The sequence below is a fragment of the Brachionichthys hirsutus genome, chromosome 5 (genome assembly GCF_040956055.1).
Source record: "Brachionichthys hirsutus isolate HB-005 chromosome 5, CSIRO-AGI_Bhir_v1, whole genome shotgun sequence".
Taxonomy (NCBI): domain Eukaryota; kingdom Metazoa; phylum Chordata; class Actinopteri; order Lophiiformes; family Brachionichthyidae; genus Brachionichthys; species Brachionichthys hirsutus.
This window is the reverse complement of record NC_090901.1, coordinates 9,330,458-9,354,646: the sequence shown is the minus strand read 5'-3', so window position 1 is coordinate 9,354,646 and position 24,189 is coordinate 9,330,458. Positions and strand designations below refer to the sequence as shown.

Below are 24,189 nucleotides of genomic sequence, written 5' to 3'. Positions count from 1 at the left end.
CTTTTGGACTGCAAACCAGGTCAAGTCTGAGGCAGGTAGTTAATAGGGGCTGCCACCATTAAAAAGCCGATGTTTGGATTTGTCAAAGGTTTCTCTCAATAAAATACCAGCCTCTTCATTTTTACAAAATCACAGACCAGAGAGCGACAGATTGGTACATAAACAGCCCTGTTGTAAGTGGTCACAGCTTCTCTGACATTCAGAAGAGATTTGTTTAACTATTTTTCTTTTTTACAAAAAGCATCTAAGAAACAGGCGCTCTTATATTCTATTGCTGTAAAGAACACACGTTTCTCTTGGGCAAGTGGATGCAAAGCACCGTCCAAACATGCCCTTGCAGCTAGAGTAGCAAAAGCACTGCTAACACGAGGGGGTGTCCTTCGCATCTTCCCTTCACTTTCAGCTGTTTCCTGCAGGACGTTACACACACACGGCTACGTTCAGGCATGAGTTGCATGGAAAAGTTGTGATCAAAGCAATTTCCTGATAGCTGCATTTATAAGACTACTGTAATTTTATTTTCCTTTGTCATTATATATATATATATATATCTTATACCTTATAGAAATTGAAGATCCCTGACACAATTGTGTATCTTTTTTTGCTCTCATGACAAGCTCCTGACATCTAACAGGGCTCTGAATTTTTGCCTGAGGCAGACACTCGTCAGCAGTACAGTACAAAGATCAGTTCCAAATAAAATGACAACATGTCCCCTAAACAAACCAGCCAGAATGGAGAAAATCAAGTACAAAAACGATGCAGACTTGCTACCGGCTGATGGTTCTGGTAAAGAAAAAAAGGTATTCCTGTACGAGCACCAACATGAACGGAAATGACTGCAGTAGAGTTGTTGTTTTTTACGTGACCATGTCAGGAGAGCACTTAATAAAGCACACAACAATATAAAATCTTACTATCATTTGGGTAAATTCATCTCATTACTGAGTGTGATGTACAGTAGCTGGAGATTAATCATTACAGTCTGTCCAAAACTATCTACGTTTAATCAGTGTGGAGCAAAATCCTGAAAATTTTTCTACTACTTGTGAGCCAGCACAGTGAAAAAGAATCTCACGAGCAAACGCATGGTTTCAAGCAGCAAAAGAGAAGAAAGAAACCGATTTTGCAAAGAGACGGGCCTGCTCTTTGCTTTGCGACAGACAAACTACAACTGACGTCTCCACTGTCTTCTCTGCTTGTGTGCTGAAATGTATTCCAGATGTGTCTTTGACACAACTGTCACGTCAGGCACCATTGTTTCAAAGAAACGAACATGTAAAACAGTCTATCGCATCCCATGAGGAGAATCAAGCAGTCGCTACACGTGCTCTACAAATGAATGTTCTGATTGTGCGTAGCTTTAAGTGGGAAAATAAGAAGGAAAAAAAGGGAAGTGATTGAGGTACACTATGCGTCCTAAGTGTTAGTGTGAAAGCTATGCCCACATTCAATGTTGCATGACTGCAGTTTTGCACTTAAGGTTGCATTTTGCAATTATGGTATAGGAAGCCCTGCATTGACATTTGCAGCTCTGCAGCAAGTTTGCAATGACCCCGCTGAGGTAGAGACCCTGAAAGTGTGCATGATGTACGGACGTAAACAACATAAAGGACATATGTGTGGGATATTAACATGAACCGGATTGGTAAACATGCAGAGTACAATGCGTTGCTGCTTAAGGGCATAAGTAAGTGCATGACGGCATGAAAACTGGGTTGTACGTAACAGCCATGGAATTTCTTTCCCCTTTGTTTGCAGCAAACACCTGCTCATCTGGCATCATTATCATGACCAACAGAGAGGGAGCGACACTTGAACTGAAGGTAAACCAGCTCTGCTCACCTTAACAAATCCCAGCGTACACAGAGGCACTTTCACTGTTCCTGTTGGTGAAAGGGATAAAGGCACTACCAACTAATATCAGAATAATTATTCGGAAAACGAGGTGACATTTTGTTCCGTCTTAGCAGATTCCAAACCAGTCTGGTGTGGGATATGGAAGCATGACTAATCATTCAAAGAAGGACCATGCAATGCACTTTGACTTAATACTGTAATTGGTGCTTATTAGGTTTAAATGCATTTTTGATAATATTTATTCGCTTACTTTGACTACTTTTAAATTAGAAACTTCTGCATCCTCGAGGTGGGTTTTCGATATATTTGATCGCAATTCAGAAACATCCAGAATTTCATTTCCTTAGTTTCGGGCACTGCAGAGTGTCTGAACTGCAACAAGCTGGAATACTCATGTCATGCATTAAATACACCAGGAGAGAAAAAAAGAAAAAAAACACGAAAGTATCTTAGTCAATAGGGCATAATGCAGGTTACTTTTATCATGCTATGATCTTGTTTATGTACTGTTCCCTTAAGATTTAACATTCCAGTTTTATACTTGTAAATGATTAGCATTTCAAATTAAAAACTCATCCAGTGAAATCAGCGTGAAATCAGACGTGAAGGGGGTGGATGAAGGGGGCGTATCCAAAAGAACATTCTTCCCGTTACGTGAGTTATGTCGTCATGCACGCCAATATCAAAATGGAAAGCCTATAATCATGCTAGTGTGAAGCTCGATTTCTCATTGTGCTGTGTTGCTTCTAAAGGGCATGGCATTGAATCACTTGGGTGATATCACAATTACAGCATCTGCTGGAAAACAGCAGCATTGCAGATATCCGTGAAGCGCGTAGATCACCGTCTGTTTACATCCAAACAAGAGAGATCAGTCTTCCTCCTATAAGGTGCTTTGCTTGAATCGAAGAGCCTTTTTTGTAGGGAGAGAGGAGGAAGGAGCAGGATCAACCTAAAAGTCTCGGTTCTGCAGGCGCTTGCGTGCCTCTGCAGATGTTTCCGTTCGATTGTGCAACTTGCTGAAATGTTATATGTACTTGTACATGCATAAGATTTTAATTACCACGCTGTCCACTGGTGAGGCAGGATGTGCTCTGCGTATTCCAGGGAGCCGTGTATATGCGTAACAATTCTCTATGTGATGTACCTATAGGTTTTTTGAATCAGAAGAATTAATTATTCTACCTACCAGTCAAGTTACTCTAAGAGCTTTGTTTTTTCCCAGTGTCCTCTCTATATAGCTGAGCATGGTTGCAGGCCTAATGCCATCAAGTGCTTTTGGTAGGTAAATGAAGCATTCCTTACTCATCGTCTACTCCCACGTATTACAGTCCAAAGAGATCCCAAAATTCCTAACTAGTGTCTAAACATCTGTAAGCAGCTTGCTCTTATATACACAGTTTTGGTTGGATATAGTGCAATTTCCAGTTCTCAGATTTGCCTCCCTAAAGTTGTCGATGCTATTGTTTATGTCTCCATCAATCTCCATGTACTCCGACTTGCTGACGGTGGATGAACTACGGCGGCTGGAGTTGGACTCGGTGGGGATGTTGGGATTGCTGACGTTGAGCAGCTGGGCCTGCTCTTCTCCCTCGGTCTCCCTGTGGTAGAAGTAGTTGAAGTTGGACACAATGACAGGCACTGGGAGTGCAATTGTCAACACTCCGGCGATGGCGCATAGCGACCCTACAATCTTGCCTCCTATAGTGACCGGCACCATGTCGCCGTAGCCCACAGTTGTCATAGACACAACGGCCCACCAAAATGCATCGGGGATGCTGCCAAAGTAGGATTGTTGCTCCTCCGCCTCAGCAAAGTAGACAGCGCTGGAAAACAAGATGACTCCGATGAACAGAAAGAAGATCAGCAATCCGAGCTCTCGCATGCTGGCCTTGAGAGTCTGCCCCAAAATCTGCAGTCCTTTGGAGTGTCGTGACAGCTTGAAAATCCGAAACACCCTGACCAGACGGATCACCCTGAGTATGGCCAGAGATGTTGCCTGCTCCCCGACGCCCTCCTTTTCTGGGTCTTCGGCCAGCTCGGTTCCGAGCGTGATGAAGTAAGGGATGATGGCCACTATGTCGATCATGTTCATCATGTTCTTGAAGAAGGCCGGCTTGCTCGGGCAAGCTAGAAAGCGAACGATCAACTCAAAGGAGAACCAGATTATACAGAGTGTCTCAATGACAAAGAAGGGGTCAGTGAGGATATTTGGCTTGTAATATATCGTCGTGTTCCCAACGGTAATCCTTCGGCCCGCGGGGTCCTCTTTCAGCTGTGGTAAAGTCTCTAAACAAAATATGACTATTGAAATCAAGATGACCATCACAGACACTATGGCGATCCCCCTCGCCGTCCCGGAGCTTTCCGGGTGCTCAAAGAGGAGCCAGATCTGCCGCTGGAACTCCTTCTCAGGTAAAGGACGCTCCTCCTCCCTGATGAAACCCTCGTCCTCACGAAACCTCTCCATGGCGTCCACTCCCAACTCATAAAATTTGATTTCTTCTGAGAACATATCCAAAGGGACGTTCACCGGTCTTCTCAGGCGGCCTCCCGATTGGTAGTAATAGAGGATGGCATCGAAGCTGGGGCGGTTTCTGTCGAAGAAGTACTCGTTTCTCAGCGGGTCAAAGTACCGCATCCGCTTCTTGGGGTTGCCCAGCAACGTCTCTGGAAACTGGGAGAGCGTTTTCAACTGCGTCTCAAACCGGAGGCCGGCTATGTTGATGACCACCCTCTCGCAGCATTCGTGGTCATTGTGGTCTGGGGGGTACGTGTCCTGAGGGTGGCCAGGGACAGCGGAGGTGTCGTCCACGTTCTCTCCTGCTATCACGGTCATTTTTGAAGGAGGAGGAGTTGTGTTGGGATAGCGGTTAGTCTGACTGAGCAGGCATTCAGGTTTGGGGGGGGGGGGGGGGGCAAACGTTCCACTCCTTAGCTTCCCGCACCTTTTAAATTGTTGGAGATGTCCCCAGATATCAGCAGGCGGGTTTGGCTGCTTTGCCTCAGTGCGGCTCCACTGCGGTTCTCGCTGATTTGACCATTGCTGCTCCCCAGTACATCTGCTGCTGTTGTTACTGCTGCCTCTGTCACCCACAGAGAGAGGGAGGAGAGGGAAAGAGAGGAGGAGGAGGAGGAGGAGGAGGAAATAATGGGATCAAACAGCCAAGATATTTGCTGGCTCAGCATTTCCTGCAGATTATTTATTTATTTACTTCTCTCAGCCGCCAGCAATTAGTGCATTCAGAGGTTAAATAAATACCCACAATGATGCATGTCTGTGAGATATCTGTAATATAAACATTTATCATTTCTCTACATGATTGACTTTATGTCTGTTTGGCATGATTTAAATTCATTCATTTAGCTCATCATATATAGTTTTTCTTCCTGCTTCTCTGTTACACACATATTTCTGTCCCGTTTTGTATTTTTTTTTTTAGTTAAACACAGAAACCCCAGTTCTGTGTCTTAACGCTTGCGCGGCAGTGATCCGTCCCACTGCACTCTAAACGGCCTGAATTATGATGTGACGCATAATTTGACACTGACATCGTGCCAACTGTCTCTCTCTACGCGCCTGCAGCCGACGGGCAAACCATCGTAAAAAGCCACTGTGCGTGAGAGAGAAACAACACAGTCAGTTATCTTTACAGTCACAGCCGCTGCAGATCGAAAACGTCATTTAGTGTCTAAGTCAGCAGTTTCGGCGCTTACCGTGGCGGGTTGAGCTCTCGGGTGCGAAACGATCCAACAGCAGGCCACCGGAGGTTGTCATGTGCAACTTCCCATCGCACGTACCCAAAAAACGCCTTCACTCGTCATCGCCGTCCCACAAAGTTGTCCCCAGATCGGTCTGAAACGCGCGATGGGATGCAGGTGAGTCCGGGTGAAGGGGAGGCTGCGACGGAGACGGAGCGCGGTGGGAAGCAGCTCAAGAGTGCACCGCAGGAGAAAACCCGTAGGTGCAATTCATAGGGGGGGGATCTAAGGGGCAATAAAGGAGCCCTTGGCATTCCCAGGCATCACTGCATCCGCAGGAATCTGCTGCTTCCCACGAGCAGGCAAGACGACGGGAGGGACGCGGAGGGCGGAATGGAGAGACGTGACGGCAGATATAGGTCCATGTGTTTTCCTCCACGATGCCCAGCAAGTTTTGCTGTGCATTTGACATACAAGTATATAGAGAGGCAAGGCAATGAGCGGATGAGGGGAGGGGAGGGGAGGTAGGGGAGAGAGGGTAGGGAGGGCAGCAGGAGAAAGAGGAGGAGGAGGAGGAGGAGGGTTTCGACGCAATGCAGACCGACTGTACTAAAGCATGCTGCCAGAACTTCTCCATACACCCTCCAAAAACAGGAGCGCGCGTGCGTGTGGCCAGCATGGCGCAATCACGCCGCAAAGAGCAGCAGCGAACACGCAAAACTCCGCAGTGTGTGTCTGATCTGTCGTTTAGAAAGTAGAGAGAACAGCCGGTGCATGGGTGAGACATGAAATCACGTTTCCATCCGGGGAACAACGCGCGTGCACGCCTGAGCGCAAACTTTACTTCGCAGCGTTAATATGTTGTGATCCACGGCAAAGGGCAAATCTTTCAAACGTGTTTGCATCCCGTCATAGACGTCACATCGGGGGGGGGGGGTTGCGCCCAGGATGTGCACGCAGGATGTGCACGCTCTCGCACCCCTCAGTCTGCACCGTACCGCGTCGACGTGTCGGCTTCAGCACCACGGACAGCGCTCGATGATTGACGCGACTCACAGAACAAAGTCCCAGGAGCAACTTTGCAATCTCAGATAGCGAATATTCTCAAATAAAGGATCTATATTCTATGTTTTTTCCACTTCCATGACCTGCAGGCGTATTTTGCCGTTGGTTCATAACTTAGCAAAGAACGACGTGACTCGAAGAAAATATATTTGGATTTCCAGAATTCCTTTCGCTTCACCAAACTAAGCGCTGTCTATTTAGTTCAAATCTGCACTCGGAGCAAATAAATGAGCCGAGTTTATCACTCTGGCATTTTATTAAGTTAATAGGCTTTGTATGAACCACCCGGTCTGGTTCTGTGTTTTTGTTTTTTTTTTCGTCTTTCAGAAAGAAAAAAAAGCACATACATTAAAATGATTAATAGAAATGTATTTGGGGAATTTTGAAAATAAATGCTTTCAGTGTTTTCCCATCTGGTTTGCATTTGTCGTCTTGTTGTCTATATACGAGTAAAATAAAAAATAAAATGTGTGTTTTCAGATTCATCGTTTATTTATTTTAAAAAATGATTAAGTTAAGTTCTCACGTATACATTAAAAAAATAAATATTTTATTCCATTCATAATTCACAATGAATTCATTGTCATGCAAACATTGCATCGTAACGTTCTGGGCTATGCTGTTGCTTGCAAGGCGATCTGAATGTTTGCAGAGACTTTAAGCTGCATAAGAAAAAGGAAACAATTCTTAATAAAATAAAAAAAACACAGATTATACACAAGGCTATGTGGTGATTTCTACTGGTGACACAAATAATGTCCAATAAGGCAAAATGGACATTTTTACAGGCTCTGGTCTTTCATAATCCATGGGGGGGAAATTATCCAATATTTTTGGAGACGATAATTCCACACTTGCATTTCGCTGCGACTCTGAGAGAGAAACAAGCTTCACTTAATCATCTGCATCCTGCAAGTAAACAGAAAAGAAAACTCACTGAGTTAACATGTGGGGGTAAGAGAAAGTATATAGTCAAGTTTCTGGTGCGCTAGGAAACCATCACAAGCATCCTGGTGTAAATAAAAGCGCGTCATCATCTCAGGGCGCAACGACACTCAAGCTTCATGCTGCACAGAGCGTGTGTGTAAATCATGATTTAAAGTGTTGCCTCTTGCATGGCTCGTCGTTTTCCACAGAGTGGCGCTCAGAGCTCGCTTGTGCTGAACGATCCGATCAGATTCAAGCGGAAAGTACGCAGAAAACACCCGGAAAACCAAAAACCGTGCACCTGAGACGCGCTCTCGAGTCTTTCATGCTTCTGAAAGCGCCTTTCGGGAACAGTAGTGCTATTCTTTTTTTTAGAAAATCATCTCTTGGTGTTGTAAAACTCCTTATTCCAAATATGATATTTTAATCATGAATTACAAAATCTCGTTAACATGTAAACTCCCAAAACCTTCTTGAGGCTGGCAGCTGCTAAAACGGGAAGGTTGCAGATCTGCGTCCAAAATAGCTTTTACAAACGAAAATGTCTGAACCCTCAAACACGCGCAAGACCTCGAGTGACCCCGAGTAAACTTCAGTCTAACCTTAAAGTGACAGAGAAGAGATGACGCCTTGCTTTACGCGTCACTCTTTCTGCGCGTACTCCCGTGCGCGGAGCTCATCAGTGTGTGTGTGTGTGTGTGTGTGTGTGTGTGTGTGTGCGTCATGCGCTTTGACGCAATTAATAAACAGCCAATCAGTTCGTTTCCTTGTGCGTAATGACATTACGAGTTTTGTTATTGAGCTTCCCCCCTTTTTGTCAGACTGTGACTCAATCCCTGCTGTTGGTATTTAAAATATGACACGTATTTTACGACCTCAAGATTTTATGCCGGTGATTCATTATTGTTTTCTCCCCCTCAGAGAGTAAAAAAAAAAAAGGTTTGCAGCACTGCGGTGATGTTGTTCTGTCTTGTAATTGAGTGAATACAACTACACGACAACCCATACTAAATATTTGAGGCCTCCCTTTTTTGGGAACCACAGGATATGTCAAGGAGCCTATTGTGCGCCATTGCCCAACAACTCACCAGAGATAAAACAGTCCTCCAACGGTGCGTTTACACGTCGGTCAGTCTCCCAGTGTATGTCTCCTCGGGGTGAACGTTCGGCTCTGTCAGTGCCTCCAGGTCGCTCCCCTGAAAGGATTCCGTTATGGAGAGCGACTGGCTGCTACTCTTGTTTGAACCACGTTCCCCAAACGATGTTTGCTGCTGTCCACACGTCACGTGTACGTACTGAACGTTCTCCTCCTCCTCGTTCTCTCTGTGGTAGAAATAATTGAAATTTGACACTATGACGGGTACTGGTAAAGCTATGGTTAGCACTCCGGCAATGGCGCACAAAGATCCAACAAATTTCCCTCCCATGGTGGAGGGGCACATGTCTCCATATCCAACCGTGGTCATGGTCACCACAGCCCACCAAAACGCATCAGGTATACTTGAAAATCCAGATTCTGGGTCTTCTGCTTCAGCGAAATAAACAGAACTGGAGAATAAAACAACTCCGATAATCAGGAAGAATATGAGCAGTCCCAGCTCCCTGAGGCTGGCATGGAGCGTTTGGCCAAGGATCTGGAGACCTTTGGAGTGTCTGGAAAGCTTAAAGATTCTGAAAACACGCACCAGACGGATGACCCTCAGTATGGCCAAAGAGGCTGCCTGTTGACTGCTGCCCTGATGCTCTGCCAGATCAAGGCCCAGGGTGATAAAGTACGGAGCTATAGCCACCACATCTATTAGATTCATGATGTTTTTGAAGAAAGCTGGTTTGCTGGGACAACACAGAAACCTCATGGTGAATTCGAAAGAGAACCACACGATGCAAAGTGTCTCCACCATGAAAAACGGATCTGTGAACGCGCTGGGCGCTTTGCCTTGAGCGCTTCCATTGACAATATTATCCTGCACGGCGGGGACTTCCCTGAATTCGGGTAAAGTCTCCAAGCAGAATATGATAATGGATATTAAGATAACCATGACTGACACAATGGCAATTATCCGTGCGGGTCCTGAACTCTCCGGATACTCGAACAGGAGCCAAAACTGCCGTTGGAACTCATTATTGGGCAACAGGTTGTCGTCTTCCCTCGCCAAGCCCTCGTCATCGCGGAAAACCTCGATGGCCTCTTCCTCAAATTCATAAAATCGTAATTCTTCCAGGAATATATCCACAGGAACACTCAGAGGCCTCCGAAGCCGCCCTCCTGACTGGTAATAGTACAGGATGGCATCAAAGCTCGGCCTGTTTCTGTCAAAGAAGTATTCATTCCTCAGGGGGTCAAAGAAGCGCATCCTTTTACGTGGATCTCCCAGAAGCGTGGCCGGGAACCGGGAGAGGGTCTTTAACTGCGTCTCAAAACGCAGACCCGAGACGTTGATGGTCACCCGCTCGCTGCACTCTTGCTCTGCTGCTTCCAAGTCAGCGGCGTCTTGTAACAAAGGAGTTGCGATCACCGTCTCCTCGTGGTTCTCCTGGGACACCACAGTCATCTTTTTACCCCTCCGAGGGTAAATCCCTCTCTCACCTCCCCGGACACTTCCTCTTGCCCTCTTCCCCGTGCGTCCGGTCGACCCTCTTTCTCATGCAGCCGCCTGATTTCCAGGCAAAGTCCCGTTTTTGCTCGCCACGACCAAACAGTTGTCTCCGCTGGTATCCAGAGTCGTCGCGCTGTTGTTGATTTTCGCCCTCCTTTGGTCAGATTAGTGCTTCTGTAATGTCAGCTTTCAATGGTACAGGCAGCTCTCTTGCACTTGCATAAGCTATACCCATGGCTATCATATTCACACCATTTTAAACTCCAAAGCCCTCCCCATGCTGGATGACCAGATGACATTTGCTGCTGCTGCTGCTGCTGCTGTCCCTCTACCCCTCGCTCACTTCGCTGTAGCTGTGCAGTGGTTTCCAAGTAAACACAGTGTTACAAATGTTTCCAATTGCAAATTATTGCTTTATATAAAAAAAAATAATAATAAAAATGTCGGCTATCCCATATCCAAGTGTCCAGTTTTGATAAATTCAAGGAAAAGTCAAATGTGTTTCCCGGATCTGGAGCCCACTCCGAAATGGAGTCTCTCGCCCGGCAGGTCTCTCATTCATGAAATCATGGTGCTATTCTTATCACAAGGGAAACCTCCAGGAACCATCCCGTGTCTACGGTTATAGAAAGAGGGGTGCAGAGGACCATGGCAAAAACATCCAGCTTGTTGAGTGCAGTGAGGCTTATTTCAGCAGCTACTTGTTAAATGTGTCTCAGAATAAATAAGATGGAATAATCGGAATGCAGTGAAGCATGGAGCTGTAACACCGGGGGCCCTCTTGGCCCCACAGTAGCAAGTGGAAACTGCTGGCTTTACTGACACTTGAGAGGCGAGCGTCTTGAGGGAGCCACAGCCAAAATCATATTAACTGTTCAGAGCACTCATCGGAACAAATCGCAAGGGTGACAGAAGATGCTTGTACTAAGGGGATGCCTGTCCAGCATCGCTCTGACCGGCTGGCGTGGTGCATGTAATATCCCAGCACATCCCCGGCTCTCGCCCATAGCCAGTTAGGATGGGCTCCAGCAACACTCGTGAATGTTGTCCTTTATAAGAGACAAATAAGAGTACTCTGATGCAAAAAAAATAATCTCCTTTACAACTTGGAACACAGGAAGATCACCAGAGTGAAAATACAGTGGGAATCATGACTTTTGTGAGGAGAAAGATGCAGTTGTATTCGTTTGTAGTCAGGATAAAACTCTATCCCATATATCAGTCAGTGCAGCTCTAGACACAGGAACAGAACAGCAACAGCAAAATGATGCTGATCAGAGTTACTAAAACCAACCTGGAGATTTTCTTATCATGACTCACATATTGACTTTTTTTCAGTTGCAGATATGTTAACTAAGGAGAGCAATTATTTTTGGGGTCTTTCCATTGCTAAACAAAGGCTTTTTATATTTCAGAGTCAAATGTCAAGTGTCATGGACATGGTGCCACCTGCTGCTAATGTGTTAGCATTCACCAAATGACTGTCTGGGCCATGCCGAGTTGTCAGGCCTTGACCATATCCAAGGAAACAAACAATAACAAACAGGCCGAGGAATTGGCCCCTGACTTTAATACATACAAAAAATATGTAAGGCATGTGTCACCTTTGCCTCATACTCAGAATTCATTAGTGTTTTTTTCCCACTCATCCTTGTGGAGTTAGTAATCTTATTAAAACACATTATTCCTTTTAGCTTTTGCTGATTTAATGGTGTTGTAGTTATATATATATATATATATATATATACTGTACATGCTGGCGGGTCCATACAATGTGATTTGTGTGGATTGTCATGCCCGTGCATATTTAGCAAGGACCCTGTGTAATTAGACAAAGCCTGAGACAGACATGCCACAAAGCATGCACGCTGCAGGAATGCTGACAGCGAGGAACCTCCCATCATTATAAATGGCACAACCTACGTATGCAAGAGACAACCCACACACACACACACCCGTCCCCATGGTGACAGGATACTGTGCATTCACCCACCATGACAAAACATCTGCATCCTTGCCATCCACCAAAACATGTTTCTATTATTGTGATCTAACAAGTGTATAATGAAAGAAACAGCTTTAAATGATCTGTCATAATATAGTAGCGCAAAGAAAGGTATTTATTATGGTGTCAGCAAACATGACAGCAATATTCAAATTTATTACACAAGGTAAAGTGTCCTCAAATGCATCTTTTTTTTATAGCCGTGAGAGACACTCTCACGGCTATTTTACTTTATTTTCAGAAGCTTTGTTTCACAGAACGAAGCAAAGAACCAACCCATTATAGACGTGGGGTAAGGGCAGCAGCAACTAGTGTCACTGACTCTTCTTGGCTTTCCTCCTCCTAAACCTCAGGCCAAGTACTTACAACGTGTGTGTGTGTGTGTGCGTGTATTTCAGTGAGAGCGCATGAGGCGTTGCTATCAGTGCAATTGGTGAATGAACACATGTGCATATCATATTTGTGTATGTGTGAGAGTGTGTTATAAATTGAAAGAGGAGTTTTTAGAGGGTCAGCCGTGCTCGTCAGCAGCTCCTTTGGCTGACATCGTTCTAGTAGCGACTACCGTGCATGAAACGAAATAGGGCTATTTGACCCGGTCTGACGTATGCTCTGTAGGGCTGGTGATGACAGCGACTCCGATGCTGGAATGACTCGATAAAAGTAGAGCTACTCGTGGGAGGTGTTCTTATTCAATCGGATTTACTTTGAATCTACAGTATGGATTGCTTATTCCTTTAAAACAAGAGCATTTGGAGAAAGAGAACCGCTGCAAGGCTGAGCGTTCCCTCCACAAGTTGCCATCCGTTGTCATTTTGTCATTTTGACCAGGAAAAAAGAAACACCTAATACTAAGAGCCATTCTTATCTATTTGCCACAGAGAACACGGCTGTTATAGAGTTAATGCTTCCTTTTCTGATTGGCTGTATTCTTCTCCAGATTCAATCACATGCTCTCTTCCCCATTGCTTATCTATAAGATTCAGGCAGGTCTAACTATGACTTCTTGAGTTAAATGGCTGCTATAGATCTACTAGAAAATGAAATGGGTTCATTCCATCGCCATGGTACAGAGGAGAACATATAAAATCTGCAGTGGTGCAGGAATTTCAGGTGAATGACGGGATGTAAATTAGTCTGCCAGAGATTTTACCGCGTTGTTTGAGGTAACAATCATCATCATTTAAAGATCTCTAGGTCTTACTTTAACATGTTTACTCATTAGCATATGGCTACGAAGTCTGCAGCTGCATGGGCGGCAGTGGTTTCCTTGGGTTGGGAAGCGGAGAAGTCCACCGGTTCAAGTCCCAGCGCAGACGAAATGAGGAATGTGTGCTGGTGGCTGGAGAGGGGCCAGTTTTACCCTCAGAGCACTGCCGAGGTGCCCTTAAGCAAGGCACTTCCCCCCCAATTGCTCCAGGTGTGCCAATCATGGCAGCGGCTTCACCCTATGCCCTCTCCACGTGCTTGGGTCGTACATGCATGATGTGTGTGGTTGTTTCAAGGGCCCCCTTATACTAGGGTGAAAATTGAATTTTGTTTGGAGTGTAAAAAAAGTGTAAAGCATATAATCTTAATTAACAATGTCAATGTTTTAGCCTTAGAAAGTCTAATCTGTGTTGATACTGTCCTCTTACCCACTCTGTAAGAGAAGGGAGCGTGCAGGCTCCTCACCCTGAGGACTCCTCACCAGGACTTCCACTCTCGAAAGTGGATACCCCGGTCGAGCTCGAGCCAGTTCCTGGGTTTTGATCGCCCCCAATTTTAGCCTGCTGTCATCTGAAGATGATGTTCATGTTTTTGCTCATAGGTAACCGGGCATGTGAGCGAGAGACGGAACTGGATACCTCATATCCAGAAAGCAGGCTGCCTTGGAATGACCTCTCCATGTCTCGTCCCATGTCTCTCTCGGATTATCGTTTCACCCGTTGATCAAGCCTCTCCCTTTTTTAGGAGACAGTCTCGTCTAAAATCCAGGCACCGGGATCAGTTCACAGGAGGAGCACATATGGGTTGTTCATCAAGGATGACTTCAAAGATCTTAACATTTATTTTTTATTGGTCTCTTTATGTTTATAGGATTCTACTCTCTCTCTCTTGGCATTTATTGCACACCCATTGCAGGCTGGCAAAGAGCCTGTTGGCTTCCATCAGTATATCAGTTGACCTCCTCATTCTCAATATGGTGAGCCACAGCTATAGGAGCATATTCTTCACATGTTTAAATATACATTTAATATATATATTTGTTTATTTGTTTTTTGTTTGTCTTTTTATATATATATTTGCCTGATGGAATTTTGGAGAATGCGTCAGTGGATTTTCACGTGTATCTTGGGCCATGGAAGAGTTAACTGCAAATATAAAATTGCAAAACAGGCATTGATAACTCAGGATCCCGCTCCACAATACGGAATGAGATTCAGATACCGTTCCAGATCATAATCATTATACGTGATTGGAACTATTCAAATTAATTTCTTCTGCAGGTACTCATCATTTTACCTGCTTGTCCATCCCAGCAGAGTCACTGGCCACCACCACCGTCTGCCTGGATTTATAAGGGACGCAGACCAGACACCACTCAGTCATGAAATATAAGCACCAAAAACCCTCAGTCAAAGTAAAATTAGGTCAAATCATCTACTGCAATACAAAAACAAACACTTAACGCATCCTCTTGTCCCTGCTGATTCGACACTTCGGAGCTGTAGGAACGTTTGATGCATATATTTTTCCTTAGAGTGTGGTATTTTATAACGGTTTTTGGGGAGGCTCAGTGCAAGTGTGTAAAAATATCAGGTATCTCACTGCATTATTGTAGTGATCAAATGGAGATGTTAAGGAATTCCTGAATTATGTGAGATGTGGTTAAATGACTGGAGTGTGAAAGAATGCAAGCTGCTGAAGACTCAACAGACTAATAATAAAAATAATAAAAAAGCCTGCATGTGCAAATAATTTCCAATAATATCTTTTTTTTTGAGTGAGCGCAGGTTTCCCTTTCTCTAGGAAGAACCACATTTACACAGAATCTCGGAGGTTACCGCCAGTGTTTAATGCTCCACTACGTAAACAGACCGCTGAACCGTGATATTAGGTCAGACAGAAGCTGGTGCTGACCATCTGGGCTGGGCGTCGTTGCCATGTGTCTGATTTCTCAATCCATAGCTTCCTTGAAATCCAACCTGGGCCTGCTCATTTATAAATCTTTCATTGCTTCCTTCCTCATTAGACCACATTAAATCATGTTGACAAATCGTCTTCCATGTTTAGAATAGGTTTCTCTCCAGCAATGATGAATTGAAGGTCGTGTTGTTTAATTTGTGTTTCTAGCCTCAGATTTTAGCGCGATACTATGTTATTGATCGTGGAGAATTTTCTCGCAAAGCCACCAATGAACTGAATTGTGTATTATAATAACACTTTCTGGGTTGAACTATTATGCTACAACTTCACAGTTGCTACTGATCAAATGTTTTTCTTCTTCGAGTTCCCTTGGTTTCAGTCGGCATATAAGGAACAGATGTAGGAATGGGACCTTTATGTGTTTAATATTGCAGTGGCAATCTGCTTTTCGAGAGAGAGACAGAGAGAGAGAGCGAGAGAGAGAGCGAGAGAGAGAACATCGTCATTATCTTGTGCTTCAGCTATAGTAAATACAACACAAGAAAGTATGCCTATAAGCACACATCAAGAATTTGTACTCATGTTTGTGTCATACAGATGCAGTATTTTCAGCTCTCACCAGTGCTGTAATTGAATCCAGCTCAAAAAGCAACCCTCTGCTGTGGAACCTTAGCGAGTCCTATAAATAAACCTTCAACACTTGCCTATATGGCACATGGAATGATTAGCTCATGGCAAGAGCGCTCTGATCTTACAGAGTGTACCCACAACTATTTTCTGTCCGCTATGTAACTGGTCGAGTGTGTTAAGAATGTGGTCTCTTAGGAATTCTCAAAATTTAGTCAGCCTGTACAGTAGATGGGCCTCGCATGTTAGCGTCTGCGTATTATAAATGATAAATGATGCTGTAAAAGAGTCATTTGCAATGAACAATGCTCGTATGTAAGAGTCAGTATGGATGCAATGCTGATTATATTTCACAAATTACTGTGTTTTAACAGAAGCTCAGCCCAAGTGGCAGAGACATAAGGAACTTGGATCTTATCAGTGAAATGATTTGTTATGACTTTGTCATTTTCTACGAACACGCCTGTGGCGGAAGCAATATTCAAATCTGTCAGTGATGCAATTGTGTAAAAATACTCCTTGTCCTGCATTCAGATTCATTGTTACATTAAAGCAAAATTGTTTGTACATCAGAATATACTTAAAATATGAATTCTTGCTTCATAGTACTCGTTGTAAAAGCAAGCACTGTGACAGATTCAACCAGTCTGCTAAACAAGAAGCCCTTTGGATGCTGTGCACAATGAAAACAATAGATTTTAGTCCAATGCACGAGTTAATATACTCTATTCCAGTAATAAACAATATTCTGCTTTTATTATTAATTTATACACCATTAAATAGCATAACAGGCACAGAGAATTAGTATAAACTCAGCACAAGATGGTTTTTACAACCACTATAGCCAAGAGTCTTAATGTAACATGCTCTGTTTTGGAGCTTAAAGTTGAATTAATTGGAATAATTAGCAATACAATATCAGCCTTGTCGCAGTGACTTAGACGCATATGTTAATTAGCAGATACAATGTTTAACCTGTGCCAATTTTCTTAAAAGAGAACGTTCTTGTACGTTCTTGCTGATTGGCTGTGTGAACGCTGCTTCACGCTGCTTAACGCATAATGACCAGGCAAGGGATTTTAAGCGACATCGTAATTCAACCACAGTCTGGCAGGAGCTCCAGCGGAGACATTCTGGAAACCATTATGGAAATTGTTGAATTCTGAGTTGGGTTTTCCTGACTCCAAGGTACGACCTCTTAGCGTAGTATTTAATAAACATCTTTGTAGGAATATGCTGACTGGAGAAAGCGTGGATGTGCTGACCTAAAGAACAGAATGTTTCGCATTTGACATTTTAATGCAAATATGACGAAGGCACGTTTGCAGAACACAGAGATAATGGAAAATAGCGACGCTGCATTTCTAACGTTCCCTCACATGGAAAAGAATAGGGGTAATGCAAAACTGGAAGTCAGGAAATAGATATATATAAACTTTATTACAGGCTCTAGACCCAATAGTTTTCCTTGTATTTAAACTTGCAATGAAACAAAGAACACTGTGAGGAAATAGAACGGTGCATAAAATAGTCACCTTTACAAAAACATCACTATTAAATAACTGCAACTGTGAAGCTAAACCCTGAGCACCTGAGACTTTTGGTGTTCACTGGAGAGCCCAGCAGCCTCATGGCAGATAAAGGAAAATTGCTTATGAATAATGTTTTTAATTCTCATTCAGTTTTTTTATTCAAAAAACAAAATGCCAAACAAGACCTTTTTCCTCTTTGTTTACTATGACTATTTCCAGTATGTAAAAATAAAAATAAAACATTTGTATGGTTAGTTGATCAAATATTTCACCGGCATGACATCTTGGATGCAGGGAAATTGTGATGCATTTAAACACACGAGACTCAGTTTCACTTGAGATTTGCTTTTATTGTTTGTGGATAAACTTGCTTCGTTTCAAGCTCTCCAGAAAATCCCCTCTGCCCAAAGTGAGCTCAGTATTTATTCCTGAAGCTCCGGACCATGTGTTCTTTATTGCTTCACCATATCCGACACGCTGATAGGCTTCAGAAGACGGTCTGTGTGAGTCAGGCCAGCTGCTGTGGCTGTATGCTAAAGAGAAGGCCAAAAGTCAAGGGGTGAGCTGACAGAAGGAGGGGCAGCTGCTCTCCTGTTACTGCAGCAGCCGCCAGATCCCATCCACTCTTGTTATTCCCTTTCCTAATTCCTTTGCTTTCTGTTTATCGACTACACCGACTGTACAACCTTCTGCTCACTCCTCTCAACTCCCAAGCCTTTAGCGTATAGTTACTTTGAGGAGGGGGGGGTGACCAAACCCTGTCACAGTGAGGTTTCACTGTGGATTTGGGACACACAATATTTGAAAATAATATTAACCAAATGTCATGACCACGACCACCACATGACCGATGACAATAATCTGGGATTTCTCATTTTATTTCAAAGAAAGTTCAGAATCTGTAGTTTGTAGACACTTGATGGTAAAAAAGGTTCCGGGTGTGAAGAGCAAAGGTGGCTGATTGGAGATCCTGCTGCTCTGCCCCAAAAAATCTAATAATCTGACATCACTATTACAACTGAAATGAAGAACAGTTCTCAAACTCATTCACTTCATCCCTTTGCTCTGCACCTTTCTGTGCTGTTTGTTTGCACCCCCAACATATGACACAACAACAACAACAATAAAAATGTTTTTGAGAGCAAATTAGGATAGTTCTGTTATCAACAAAGAGTGAGGTGACAGCAGCCTCTCTGGTTATCTTCGGGGGGGGGTGATGAAAGTAGTCACGAGAACCATAATAACTGCTGCTGCCATATATTAAGTTGATAATTATTAAAATAATAGTAATATTTTAGCAGCACAGTGGATCGCACTGTTGACTCACAGCAAGAAGGTCACTGGTTCAAATCCGACTTGCGTCCTTCCTTCCTTCCTTTGCATGTTCTCCCCGTGTCTGTGTGGGTTCTTTCCGGGTTCTCCGGCTTCCTCCCACCACCAATAACATGCAACTTTGGTGGATTGGTGAAATTGTCCGTAGGTCTGAGGGTGTGCATGAATGATTATCTGCCTATGTCTGGCCCTTTTGGTGAACTGGCGGCTTGTCCAGGGTGTACCCTGTCTCTCGCTCGTAGACTGCTGGGGATGAAGCGGTTAAGAAAATGAATGAATGAATCATAAACACAAATTAACACTATTTAATTTTGATTGCTAGTTCTGCTTTTGTACTGATTGGTTAGAATAATGAGTGCACTGAATTGTAGTCTGCTTGTCTGCACACCTCAGATATGTAAAAGCAATCACATAAACATCCAACCCAATGACTGGACGAATCTGTCCTTACAGGCTGTCCGTGGCGACGCTGATGACCTGAGGCTGCACTCGGTTCCTGTTGCATCTGAAGAGCCAGGCTGCCCTCCTGTGGCGGTAACGCTTCGACAGCAGCACGTACAGCACGGGGTTAATACAGGGGTGCAGGTACTGCAGTACGGTACAGATGAAGTAAAACGTCTCCCAAGCGTATCTGTTGTGATAAAGGTCCAGGTACACACATAGCTCCAAAATGTAACCGGGCAGCCAGCACACTGAGAAGGTGGCAGCAGCCAGGAACACCATGACAGAGGCTCTGCGGGTGTTCCTGGCACTGGTCACCGACATTACCGGGCTCTTGTGGAGAAAGAGAGCCAGTCGGATGTAGCTGAAGGCGATGACAAGCATTGGAACAAAGTAATAAAGTGCAAACTGGCTTAGGACCACCTGGTAGTGGTGCTCATGAATGGTTGGAAGGCAGAAGGTGAAGTTTGTCAGGTCTGGGCCAAGGCTCTTTTTGGTAGCGAACATGCGCAGTGGCAAGCTAAAGAAGAAGCTGAGGGCCCACACGAGGACAAACATGAGGATGACGACATCCGTGGAGGGCGGCTGGTACGGGTTGGTGATGATCATGGCGCGGGTCACGGACACGGCACACAATGAGTAGGTGCTGGCTGCCAGGCTGAACGCCAGTAGGAACTGGTAGACTTTGCAGGAGGTGTTACCCAGAGGCCAGGAGTGGCTTACGGCAGAGTACAAGGTGAAGGGGACGAGCAGGAGGGTGAGGAAGTCCGCCAGCGTCATGCTGAAGAGGAGGATGTCCAGCCGGTTCTTACGCAGCGTTTTGTGTCTGGCATATAGAGAGAAGACCAGCAGGTTGGCACAGAGCCCGATGCCCAGGATCACTCCACACGTGCAGGCGAAGATCAGCCCATACGTGTTGGGCGCAGCCATTACGTCACCGATATGACATCACCTTTCAAATTAAAAAGAGAGGTTTCCTCATGTAGTTCTAGGATTAGTTGATTGATGAGACATTATCCCATTGATCATGTTAGACTACTCGGGGGAAAAAGATGGTCATTTGCTTAAAAGGTTTATAACCCAGCAGATATTAAAAGCACTCGTGATTTAATATGACCAAAATAACAGGCAAGAAAGCTATTAAAGTGAAAGTTTTTTTTTTTTTTTTTACATATGATCATTTGCTGAGAGACAAAATACCTTCCAATTAACATTTGACTCTTACCTGCTGCATCTTCTAACAGTTTAATGAATTGGAACAGGAGTTTGGCTTAAGCTGTCCTTCCTTTTTGATGCACTCACCATCGTCTTTCCTCAAAGCTGGATCTTCTGACTCATGTCTGTCTGTGAACTGTCCTCATACTGCAAAGTAAAGCGGCTTGTTTTCCGTTAGCCATCCTATGAAGCTGGACTGAAGACGGGAGAGGTGACAGCCTCGCGGGGCTCATTACGACGTGTGATTGCTGGACGCCGAGGGAAGAAAGGCAAACATCTCCTGGGCCAAATTGATTCTGCCTGGCTGGGTTTAAAGAGAAATGGCCTCGAGCCAGCTGCGGACAGAACACTGATGTGCTCTACATTCCTATTTTGTTATTATTAGAGGATAGTTGTGTATATTTCTTTTCACTTTGATTTTCTGATCTTTAATTTTCTTATTTTAGTAACGGCTGAACTTGACTTTTAACCTTTATTAACTTGTCGACCTGTGTTTCTACAGTATAATAAAATCGTGTTGCTGTAGAAACTGACTTTCCCCCACCATTTGCAGTTGTCTCTTTCCGTGGAGACGGTTTTGGGACTGTATGAATTTCAGAGCACCGTCCACAGGAGACCGGTCCATTGATTATGTTCTCTGTTCATCCCCTTCTCTTGGAGATATTAACGTCTCTCTCCATTGTTTAATTGATTTGTTTGGTGTGAGCCGCCGGCTCCTGATGGTGGCTTTATCGGGCTTTCCACAGCATTTATGATTCCGTGTCAGTTAATGGCCTTTGGTATCCACCGGTGCTCTTAGCACAGGATATAGCTTGATGCTGATGCATTTGCCAACCCTTCCATTACTAATGCCAGTCAGAGGCTGTTAAAAATGCCCCATGTCCTCAAGGAGGACGGTAACAGCTTCAGCGTATTCCATTTGTGCCAAAGTCAACAAAAACACACATTTTCTGGGGGGGGGGGGACCTGCTCCTTTTTTGTAGTGAGGTTGGCTGAATAAACTCATGTCACTGAAGCTGTAATGATTTGTCAATTAATCAGCCAATGAATTGATAGAAAACTAACCCGCAGCTATTTTAATAACTGATTGAACGTTTGTGTAATTTTTCAAGGATGTGAAATCAGCAGTCTTTTGGTTTTGGATTGTTAATTGGACAAAGAAAACTAAATATGTTAGTTTGGGCTTAGAGATGTCGCGATGTGCATTTTTACTTATATTTTTATGTGTCAAATGTAGGACTAGTTTTTGAACATTTATGACATTAGGATGCTAATATCATAATCATAAATATATATATATATATATATATATTAGAAAAAAAGGGACGTTTTTCCTTGCCTCCGTTGCCAAAGTGCTTTGCTCTTGCGGGTCAAGTTGGGTTCTGTCTTTCCCTGCAGGTCTTTTACCTGCTAAGTGCATTGAGATGACTTTCTGTTGTGATCTGGCACTATAGAAATAAAACTGAATTGAATTGAATTGAATATATATAAATATATTATATCCCAAATAACAACAAACTGCAGTTTGTTGTCAAGATTATTTTTTTAAGGAGTTTAAAAAATGAAAATAAATGGATTAAAATGTCTGGTTTCATTTTGACAAAGCAATTGTTAAAAAAAACACAAGACGATTATCAGCAGCAAATATTTGAGAAGCAGGAAGGAGGTAATATATAAACACTACACTTTAATGTTTGATTAACTGGAAACATGTACAGCATGCCCTCAGTGCAAATGAAGAACATTAAATGAGTCTGAGAGCCGCTGTGTTGGGCTTGTCCTATAAAAATAATCTATAATGTAAAAAAAAAAAAAAGAAAAGTGAGAGTGGGTTTGATGAAGCTTCCAATAAGTTACAAGAGCTAAGGTGGGAAAAGAAAGCAGAGACTTCCAAAATAAACTAAACCACAAAAGAACATGTACATGATATAACTAAAGTGCATAATGGAATTTAGTCAGCAGCACTGTGATACATTCACAAAAATAAATACACACCTTTCAATAAATTATTGCAGAACAGTTCCAACAGATGTATTCGGTGAACAGTTTTGTGTTTAACTCTGTCCACGATAGTCGACGCGTGTGGAGCCGCACAAAAGTCAAAAGTAGACCACGCAGCCTCCCAGGTTCGAGAAGCCGGTGTAAGTACGGGTTACAGAGGCCTACGGACTCTCCAAATAAATATGGGAATAAGAAGATGTCTTGATGATACTTCAAGAAGTAAGACATTGAAAAGACACACAGAGCAAAAATATGATCATACAAGCCCAACCCAGCGGCCGTGATATGAAATGGCAAATCAGCGCTGGGGGTTGAGTCTCTCAGATTCCAGTCTGGTTGAGCCGATGTCAGTGTCTTAGTGCAGCACCATGTGCGGGCTATCAGGAGTCACTCAGCGAGGGTACTGTATCCTTCACGGCTCCTGTCTTGCAACAGAACGTGCCCGTCTGCGCTTCTTGTCATTCTCTCTACGTCGGCCCAACCTCGCCTTTTTCTTCCTCTTAATGGCCACTTTTAGCTGCTGGTCCTTGTAAGCCATGGCCTTGTTGGTCTCCTGGGGGAGGTTGGGGCCCTCGCCGTCCAGGCCGAACCTGTCGGGGAGGTTCTTGGTGGCTCCTGGAGGCTTCTCGTGCAGAGCACTCCCACTGAAGGTTTGGGTCGGAACTCTGCTCTGCAAAGGTGGAGCGCGCTCACCGGCTGTGTGCACCTCCTCCAGCAGCTCATGCAGCCACATGCGACGCTTGAACTCCTGCAAGGAGCGGCCCTTATCGTGCATCAACTGGGCATGGCTCACTGACCTCCTCCTTAAAGCATGGACGTTAAGAGACAGAGTTAGATGCACAACAAAGCAAATACTGCATCACCCTAAAACAGCACTGTGCATAAAAAAAGAGTGCTACTATGTTATCTTTCACATAAGTCTGTCAGAAATGTGTGTAGTTTTGTCCTATTAAAGCTCTTATTTACAGTGATACAATTAGAATTCCTCGTATCTGAGTTGAGTATTTTTATATAATTTTTTGTTAAGTTCATTTGTTAACTGTTCTGAAAGGATGTCAGCTGAAATTTGAGTTGCATGCATCTGAAACCTTGACTACCAGTAGGTGGCAGTATAAATAAGTTCCTGAACCCAAAATGAGTTAAAACAGTCAACTTTCTGTACTTAGGAATTTAATTTTTACAGGTAATCCTGTGTTTTTTAAATCCAAGATACAGGAGCCGTTCCAACATTTCCATCATCATGCTCAATTATCAATTAGGTTTTGTTTGTTTTTTACTTTTGAACATCCACATTTCATAACAATGAATGACCTTTTTTCAATAAATATAAAATAGAACTTACGATCTGCTACTAAGTGCATCGACTGGTTTCCCATAAAGAGTCACTGGTGAGCACAACAAGAACACAGCGAGACTCCACTGCTGAAGCATGACTATAGCGCACATCCTTCAAGTTCTGGAGAACACAAGAAAGACTCAATCAGCCACTCCAGTTAAGCAGAACGTTTTATGTGAATTAATGCTGAACTGTTTATTCATATTTCAAAAGCTTATGTCAGTAACAGTAAATACGACGGAACATATGTGACATCTTCCAAAGCTGTATAACACATGCCGTTAAAATATTTAAAAAAAGAAAAGAAAAAACTTGGACTTACATGATGCGACGGCTCACCAGGAAAATCCCCACAAAGGAATGTCTTCAAGCTCTGAATAGAATATCTTGTGCGGGAATGCAGAAATTGGTTTTCAAAAG

The 24,189-nt window shown here is 43.7% G+C and overlaps 4 protein-coding genes across 6 annotated transcripts; all 4 read right to left on the bottom strand.

Annotated features, from left to right (window-relative positions):
- Positions 1–3,223: 3,223 nt before the first annotated feature.
- LOC137893618 (potassium voltage-gated channel subfamily A member 1-like) lies at positions 3,224–4,699 on the bottom strand. The gene has a single exon (XM_068739031.1). It carries the CDS (start codon positions 4,697–4,699, stop codon positions 3,224–3,226), a length of 1,476 nt encoding a protein of 491 aa, XP_068595132.1.
- A 2,464-nt stretch (positions 4,700–7,163) lies between these two features.
- Positions 7,164–10,131, bottom strand: LOC137893486 (shaker-related potassium channel tsha2-like). Of its 3 annotated transcripts, XR_011105456.1 has the most exons (3): positions 8,643–10,131; positions 7,486–7,536; positions 7,164–7,289 (listed from the first exon to the last, which is right to left on the bottom strand). XR_011105456.1 is itself a non-coding variant. In XM_068738893.1 (2 exons), the coding sequence occupies exon 1, from the start codon at positions 10,104–10,106 to the stop codon at positions 8,673–8,675; it is 1,434 nt and encodes a 477-aa protein (XP_068594994.1). In that variant the 5' UTR covers positions 10,107–10,131; the 3' UTR covers positions 7,164–7,536; positions 8,643–8,672. The 3 variants fall into 3 exon arrangements, 2 of the variants coding, with proteins under 2 accessions (XP_068594994.1, XP_068594995.1); XM_068738893.1 differs by having other exon boundaries at positions 7,164–7,536; XM_068738894.1 differs by lacking the exons at positions 7,164–7,289; positions 7,486–7,536 and having other exon boundaries at positions 8,651–8,877; positions 9,240–10,131.
- A 9,092-nt stretch (positions 10,132–19,223) lies between these two features.
- Positions 19,224–20,147, bottom strand: LOC137894392 (galanin receptor 2a). The gene has a single exon (XM_068739873.1). It carries the CDS (start codon positions 20,145–20,147, stop codon positions 19,224–19,226), a length of 924 nt encoding a protein of 307 aa, XP_068595974.1.
- Positions 20,148–22,845: 2,698 nt separating this feature from the next.
- LOC137894184 (parathyroid hormone-related protein-like) lies at positions 22,846–23,879 on the bottom strand. The gene is made up of 2 exons (XM_068739662.1): positions 23,776–23,879; positions 22,846–23,236 (listed from the first exon to the last, which is right to left on the bottom strand). The coding sequence occupies exons 1-2, from the start codon at positions 23,877–23,879 to the stop codon at positions 22,846–22,848; spliced, it is 495 nt and encodes a 164-aa protein (XP_068595763.1).
- Positions 23,880–24,189: the final 310 nt, after the last annotated feature.

Bases quoted from the DNA above. Each gene is read 5' to 3' on its own strand.
- LOC137894184 (XM_068739662.1), bottom strand. From the start codon at position 23,879: ATGTGCGCTATAGTCATGCTTCAGCAGTGGAGTCTCGCTGTGTTCTTG. The intron at 23,237-23,775 runs GTAAGTTCTATT...CCATGCTTTAAG, and splicing joins GATGCACTTAGTAGCAGATC to GAGGAGGTCAGTGAGCCATG.
- LOC137894392 (XM_068739873.1), bottom strand. From the start codon at position 20,147: ATGGCTGCGCCCAACACGTATGGGCTGATCTTCGCCTGCACGTGTGGA.
- LOC137893486 (XM_068738893.1), bottom strand. From the start codon at position 10,106: ATGACTGTGGTGTCCCAGGAGAACCACGAGGAGACGGTGATCGCAACT.
- LOC137893618 (XM_068739031.1), bottom strand. From the start codon at position 4,699: ATGACCGTGATAGCAGGAGAGAACGTGGACGACACCTCCGCTGTCCCT.